The following is an 8,112-nucleotide window of genomic DNA, read 5'->3' on the forward strand; positions in this document are numbered from 1 at the left end:
TATGCGTTCCTTTTAGTTTATACTGACTTTTTATACGGACGTCCATCATTTGGGTTCTGCTTCGCCCTCGTCCCGTGAACCTGGAAATCTGTATTAGTTCCTTTCCTTCCTAATGTATGCGTTCCTTTTAGTTTATACTGACTTTTTATACGGACGTCCATCATCTGGGTTCTGCTTCGCCCTCGTCCTGTGAGCCTGGAATCTGCATTAGTTCCTTTCCTTCCTAACGTATGCATTCCTTTTAGTTTATACTGACTTTTTATACGGACGTCCATCATCTGGGTTCTGCTTCGCCCTCGTCCCGTGAGCCTGGAATCTGTATTAGTTCCTTTCCTTCCTAACGTATGCGTTCCTTTTAGTTTATACTGACTTTTTATACGGACGTCCATCATTTGGGTTCTGCTTCGCCCTCGTCCTGTGATCCTGGAATCTGCATTAGTTCCTTTCCTTCCTAACGTATGCGTTCCTTTTAGTTTATACTGACTTTTTATACGGACGTCCATCATTTGGGTTCTGCTTCGCCCTCGTCCTGTGATCCTGGAATCTGCATTAGTTCCTTTCCTTCCTAATGTATGCGTTCCTTTTAGTTTATACTGACTTTTTATACGGACGTCCATCATTTGGGTTCTGCTTCGCCCTCGTCCTGTGAGCCTGGAATCTGTATTAGTTCCTTTCCTTCCTAACGTATGCGTTCCTTTTAGTTTATACTGACTTTTTATACGGACGTCCATCATCTGGGTTCTGCTTCGCCCTCGTCCCGTGAGCCTGGAATCTGTATTAGTTCCTTTCCTTCCTAACGTATGCATTCCTTTTAGTTTATACTGACTTTTTATACGGACGTCCATCATCTGGGTTCTGCTTCGCCCTCGTCCCGTGAGCCTGGAATCTGTATTAGTTCCTTTCCTTCCTAACGTATGCGTTCCTTTTAGTTTATACTGACTTTTTATACGGACGTCCATCATCTGGGTTCTGCTTCGCCCTCGTCCCGTGAGCCTGGAATCTGTATTAGTTCCTTTCCTTCCTAACGTATGCGTTCCTTTTAGTTTATACTGACTTTTTATACGGACGTCCATCATTTGGGTTCTGCTTCGCCCTCGTCCTGTGATCCTGGAATCTGCATTAGTTCCTTTCCTTCCTAATGTATGCGTTCCTTTTAGTTTATACTGACTTTTTATACGGACGTACATCATCTGGGTTCTGCTTCGCCCTCGTCCCGTGAGCCTGGAATCTGTATTAGTTCCTTTCCTTCCTAACGTATGCATTCCTTTTAGTTTATACTGACTTTTTATACGGACGTCCATCATCTGGGTTCTGCTTCGCCCTCGTCCCGTGAGCCTGGAATCTGTATTAGTTCCTTTCCTTCCTAACGTATGCGTTCCTTTTAGTTTATACTGACTTTTTATACGGACGTCCATCATCTGGGTTCTGCTTCGCCCTCGTCCTGTGATCCTGGAATCTGCATTAGTTCCTTTCCTTCCTAATGTATGCGTTCCTTTTAGTTTATACTGACTTTTTATACGGACGTCCATCATTTGGGTTCTGCTTCGCCCTCGTCCTGTGATCCTGGAATCTGCATTAGTTCCTTTCCTTCCTAATGTATGCGTTCCTTTTAGTTTATACTGACTTTTTATACGGACGTCCATCATTTGGGTTCTGCTTCGCCCTCGTCCCGTGAACCTGGAATCTGTATTAGTTCCTTTCCTTCCTAATGTATGCGTTCCTTTTAGTTTATACTGACTTTTTATACAGACGTCCATCATTTGGGTTCTGCTTCGCCCTCGTCCTGTGATCCTGGAAATCTGTATTAGTTCCTTTCCTTCCTAACGTATGCGTTCCTTTTAGTTTATACTGACTTTTTATACGGACGTACATCATCTGGGTTCTGCTTCGCCCTCGTCCCGTGAGCCTGGAATCTGTATTAGTTCCTTTCCTTCCTAATGTATGCGTTCCTTTTAGTTTATACTGACTTTTTATACGGACGTCCATCATCTGGGTTCTGCTTCGCCCTCGTCCTGTGATCCTGGAATCTGTATTAGTTCCTTTCCTTCCTAACGTATGCGTTCCTTTTAGTTTATACTGACTTTTTATACGGACGTCCATCATTTGGGTTCTGCTTCGCCCTCGTCCTGTGAGCCTGGAAATCTGTATTAGTTCCTTTCCTTCCTAACGTATGCGTTCCTTTTAGTTTATACTGACTTTTTATACGGACGTCCATCATTTGGGTTCTGCTTCGCCCTCGTCCCGTGAACCTGGAATCTGTATTAGTTCCTTTCCTTCCTAACGTATGCGTTCCTTTTAGTTTATACTGACTTTTTATACGGACGTCCATCATCTGGGTTCTGCTTCGCCCTCGTCCCGTGAACCTGGAATCTGTATTAGTTCCTTTCCTTCCTAACGTATGCATTCCTTTTAGTTTATACTGACTTTTTATACGGACGTCCATCATCTGGGTTCTGCTTCGCCCTCGTCCCGTGAACCTGGAAATCTGTATTAGTTCCTTTCCTTCCTAACGTATGCGTTCCTTTTAGTTTATACTGACTTTTTATACGGACGTACATCATCTGGGTTCTGCTTCGCCCTCGTCCCGTGAGCCTGGAATCTGTATTAGTTCCTTTCCTTCCTAATGTATGCGTTCCTTTTAGTTTATACTGACTTTTTATACGGACGTCCATCATTTGGGTTCTGCTTCGCCCTCGTCCCGTGAACCTGGAAATCTGTATTAGTTCCTTTCCTTCCTAACGTATGCGTTCCTTTTAGTTTATACTGACTTTTTATACGGACGTCCATCATCTGGGTTCTGCTTCGCCCTCGTCCCGTGAGCCTGGAATCTGTATTAGTTCCTTTCCTTCCTAATGTATGCATTCCTTTTAGTTTATACTGACTTTTTATACGGACGTCCATCATTTGGGTTCTGCTTCGCCCTCGTCCCGTGAGCCTGGAATCTGTATTAGTTCCTTTCCTTCCTAATGTATGCATTCCTTTTAGTTTATACTGACTTTTTATACGGACGTCCATCATCTGGGTTCTGCTTCGCCCTCGTCCTGTGAGCCTGGAATCTGTATTAGTTCCTTTCCTTCCTAACGTATGCGTTCCTTTTAGTTTATACTGACTTTTTATACGGACGTCCATCATCTGGGTTCTGCTTCGCCCTCGTCCCGTGAACCTGGAAATCTGTATTAGTTCCTTTCCTTCCTAACGTATGCGTTCCTTTTAGTTTATACTGACTTTTTATACGGACGTCCATCATTTGGGTTCTGCTTCGCCCTCGTCCTGTGATCCTGACCTGTGGACACAGGAACAGAAAACTCAGAAGACAGAGATGTTAAAGCCCATGTTGCAGATTAACCACCACTGTCGATTAATGGGTACATAAATCACTCAAGATATGTATATCATTTTTAAAATGTCTCAAAAATGGTCTTAAAGACCAGTTTTTTATGTTTTTGGTATTAACTTTTTTTTTTTTTTTTTACGCAATTCGGTGATGACGTCACGTTGGGGAGAAGTGGAGGAAAGGAGCCTCAGCCTAGTATTAGAACTATGGCAACTGACTGGGATGAGGAAGAGGTGGCAAGAGCCAACATGTATGATGGCCCGCAGCCGTATAATTTCAAATCCTGCCAGACGTGAGAGGGCTAATGAGGAATTGCCAAGAACTGATGGCCGTCAAAGCCAATTAAATGCATGGTCCCAGGAGAATGAGTGGAGAGTTGGTGAAGTGTCCTGGTGAGTTGCTATCATTTAGCAACGCAGCAATGAGCACTGGAGCTAGTCTACGAGCAGCAGTGCACAATAACGACATATATATATATTTTTTTTTTTTTTTTTTTTTTTACTGTCATTGAATAGCACCGAGTGAAAAATCAACGTTTTCTTTATATATAGTGGCAGTGATCATGACGTTAGTTCAGATAAGTACCGGTAACCTTTGTCATAGTGTCGTAGTACTGGTAAACTTTGTCTTTGTCATCTAGAAATAGAAGGCATCATGCTAGCTATATGGGCGTTTCTAAGCGTTTATCTCTTCCTCCGGTGAAATGTTGTTGCAAACGTAGCCGTCGCGTGTCTGTCGCTGTGTTTGGCAGGTGCTTGTGTGGGCGGTGCCGTCCCATGGAAACTGCATTGGAAAGCTTGTGCTGTAGGGAAGTGAGTGCGTTTTAGTCGCCCATCTCTAACTATATCTATCGATCGATCTGTCTGTCTGTCTATCTATATATCTAGTCTATCTATCTATCTATATCTATGTATTTATCTATAATCTGAATACTCTCGTCTACTACTCGTCTCTCTAGTCACTCTCAATGCTCTCAAGGCGGGCTTTGGTAAATTCTCTAGGGCTGGGAATCGATTCCAAAAAGAATCGATTCTGAGGCGTTGGGAATTGAGAGTCCTTTGAAATCGATTCCATTAAGGGAATCGACTCCTCTTTAAGATTTTTTTTTTTTACACAAACCGTGGCCTGCTGTAGCCGAATTCATTTGTCAACACAATCACATCACCCATAAAGAAATAAAGTTCAGACTAAATAAATGGATCCAGTCGTGACACAGAGTATAAATCTTTAGAATCGGTTGCTAGGAAGAATAAATCTGATTTATTAAATCAATCGACAACAACAATCAATCACACTCACGCGAAGAAGAATGCCTCCAAGGTATTTAACTTTTTTTACGAAAACTTGAAACTGTGGGAAGTTGGAACAGTGCTTGTGGTGCGCACTTCATAGTGGGCACGCGACCTACAGTACATTTATTGCAATCGCAGCGTGAGCTGGAGGAATGGTTACTGTGGGAACAGTGCTTGTGTGTAGGGGTGCGAACCATAGACGGTGCGAACATTATAGTGTGCACGTGACCTACATATGACTCAGACAGAAAAGTGCTTTATTTGTGCTTTATTTGTGTCATTTAAAAACGGTGTTTGCAGGTGTGCATGTAAAAAAAGTGAATGTGTAAAGGCCTAAAAAAAAGTGAATGTGTAAAGGCCCTAAAAAAAATTTATATGTGTAAAGGCCCTAAAAAAAGTTGATATGTGTAAACTAAAGGCCTAAAAAGTTTGTATGTGTAAAGTGTGCATGAGTCTGTTCCTGAACAAAATGCTTTTAGAATTTAACAGGAATTTTAGCTATAGTTTTATGATACTGGATGAAATACACTCCCCTAAAGGATTATTAGGAACACCATACTAATACTGTGTTTGACCCCCTTTCGCCTTCAGAACTGCCTTAATTCTATGTGGCATTGATTCAACAAGGTGCTGAAAGCATTCTTTAGAAATGTTGGCCCATATTGATAGGATAGCATCTTGCAGTTGATGGGGATTTGTGGGATGCACATCCAGGGCACGAAGCTCCCATTCCACCACATCCCAAAGATGCTCTATTGCAGGGGTCTCAAACTCAACTTACCCGGGGCCGCTGGAGGTAGAGTCTGGGTCAGGCTGGGCCGCATCAAGTTTTCCAAAAAAAAAAGGAGCACAGCTGATCCAATCTTCTCAATCTTTATTATTAACTGTTCTTCAACATGAATGTTTCTTTTGAACATAAACTGTTCCTCTGAATTTGAACATTCCTTTCTGAACATGAACAGTTCTTCATGAGCTGTCCTTCTGAACATGAAAGGTTCTTCATGAGCTGTCCTTCTGAACATGAAAGGTTCTTCATGAGCTGTCCTTCTGAACATGAAAGGTTCTTCATGAGCTGTCCTTCTGAACATGAACGGTTCTTCATGAGCTGTCCTTCTGAACATGAACGGTTCTTCATGAGCTGTCCTTCTGAACATGAACGGTTCTTCATGAGCTGTCCTTCTGAACATGAACGGTTCTTCAGAACATAGGCTTCTCTTGCCTACTCCTTGCTGCCAGAGACCTGGCAGCGCTTCCTCTCACACAGCTGAGACACATTTGGCTTGAGGGAGGAAACCGTTGAAACCCTCAGTGTGGCTTGAAGATGCTCATCAGTAAGTCTGGACCTGTACTTTGACTTATTGAAGTTCATGGTGGAGAAGAGCTTTTCACATAGATATGTGCTCCCAAAAAGGCACATGGTCCGCTTGAACATCATGGAGAGCTCAGGGAAGGTGGGTGGCAATTCTCTCAAAAAATGTCCAAGCTTGTCAGCATTTCCATTCACCTCCCTGAACTTGGCTTTGAGTTCAGAATTGCACTGCAGGTCAATGAGCTCCATTTGAAGTGCAGGAGTAGCATCTTGCACTTCGAAGGAGAAGGGGTCAGCAAAAATTTGAAAAGTGGCTCTGTGCGTCTTGAAGTCTGCAAACCTGCGATCAAATTCCTCCTGTAGCTTCATAATGGCATCAGCATACTTCTCACCAATGAATGGTGTGCCTACATCCATGAGTGCCTTGCATGCTGGAAAATGGCAGAGGTTTGTCTGAGAGAGCTGGGCTTTCCATAACACAAGTTTTGTGGAGAATGCCCTCACATTGTCATAGGCAGCACTCACAAGCTGCCCCTGGCCTTGTAACTTTTTGTTCAGTACATTCAGCTCCTGTGTGATGTCAACAAGAAAAGCTAAGTCCATGAGCCATTTGGGATCACTTAACACAGGAACAGCCATCCCATCCTTCTCCATGAAGGCTTTCACTTCTGCTCTCAACTCAAAAAACCTCTTCAAGACGTTTCCCCTACTGAGCCAACATACCTCTGTGAAGTAGAGCACATCCTCATATTCTGACTCTATTTCGTCCAAAAAGGCACGGAACTGCCGGTGCTTTAAGCCCCTAGATCTGATATGGTTGATGCATTTCACAACAACAGACATCACATTGTCAAACCTCAGGCATTTGCTGCAAAGGGCCTGCTGATGGATAATGCAGTGCAGAGCAATGGCCTCCTCCACATTCTCCTCTTCCAATTTTCTTTGAACAAGTGCCACCAGTCCATTTTTCCTTCCTGTCATTGATGGCGCTCCGTCGGTCGTTATTCCAGCAAAACTCTTCCATGGTAAACCTGCATCCTCAATAGCACCACACAGCTGGCGGAATATCTCCTGAGCGGTGGTCTGACCATGCATTGGAATCACAGCGAGTAACTCCTCGATCACTTCAAAATTGTTGTCAACACCACGGACATATACTGCGAGCTGCGCGGTGTCAGTGTTATCTGTGCTCTCATCAAGAGCGACTGAGTATGCACAAAAACGTTTGGCTTTCTCACGCAGTTGATCATATATGTTTTCTGACAGGTCAGAAATGCGCTCTGCCACTGTGTTAGCTGAAAGGCTGATGTTGCTAAACTGACCCTTCTTTTCTGGACAGACTTTACTTGCAGCTAGTAAAATGCACTTTTTGATGAACTCGCCATCCTTGAACGGCTTACCGGCCTTCGCAATCATTTCACTCACCATGTAGCTAGCTTTGACTGCTGCTTCATTCTCTTTCTTTGCTTTCTTGAATAAATCTTGTTGCCTCAATAGACATTTTTTAAGATTGGCGACCCGGTTCTTTCTCTCATCTCCCTGGTATTTTATATACTCCTCAGCATGTCTAGTTGAGTAATGACGTCTGATGTTGTATTCCTTGTACACCGCAACTTTCTCTGTGCATATGAGACACGTAGGGGTGCCCCTGTGCTTGACAAAAAAATATTCCGTCTCCCACTTTTCCTGAAATTGCCTGTGCTCGTCGGCAACCTTTCTCTTGACGGCACGTTTTGAGAGAGACATGACTGGAACTGGGTGTTGGCATATATTTTCCGTTCGCGGTTGGCTATGACAACTATTGACAACAAACGCCCCGGGAAGCTGTCACGAGACTATCTATGGTAGCCCATAAGTGATTAAAAAAAACGCGCCGCACGCAACGACTCAGCAAAAAAAAAGTGCGTTTCAGAACAATGCGCGGGCCGCACTAACATTAAACTTTGATGTCAAATAGGGGGCCACAAAATATCATCACGCGGGCCTCATTTGGCCCACGGGCCGCGAGTTTGAGACCACTGCTCTATTGGGTTGAGATCTGGTGACTGTGGGGGCCATTTTAGTACAGTGAACTCATCGTGAATTGTCATGTTCAAGAAACCAATTTGAAATGATTCGAGCTTTGTGACATGGTGCATTATCCTGCTGGAAGTAGCCATCAGAGGATGGGTACGTGG

At 43.6% G+C, this 8,112-nt stretch overlaps 1 protein-coding gene across 1 annotated transcript; it reads right to left on the reverse strand.

Moving 5' to 3' along the window:
- Positions 1-5,845: 5,845 nt before the first annotated feature.
- On the reverse strand, positions 5,846-7,681 carry LOC311090430 (general transcription factor II-I repeat domain-containing protein 2-like; the record flags this gene model as incomplete). Its single annotated transcript, XM_084125684.1, has 1 exon — positions 5,846-7,681. The coding sequence occupies one exon, from the start codon at positions 7,679-7,681 to the stop codon at positions 5,846-5,848; it is 1,836 nt and encodes a 611-aa protein (XP_083981810.1).
- Positions 7,682-8,112: the final 431 nt, after the last annotated feature.

This window comes from Abramis brama (assembly GCF_963993115.1).
Source record: "Abramis brama genome assembly, chromosome: 10".
Taxonomy (NCBI): Eukaryota; Metazoa; Chordata; class Actinopteri; order Cypriniformes; family Leuciscidae; genus Abramis; species Abramis brama.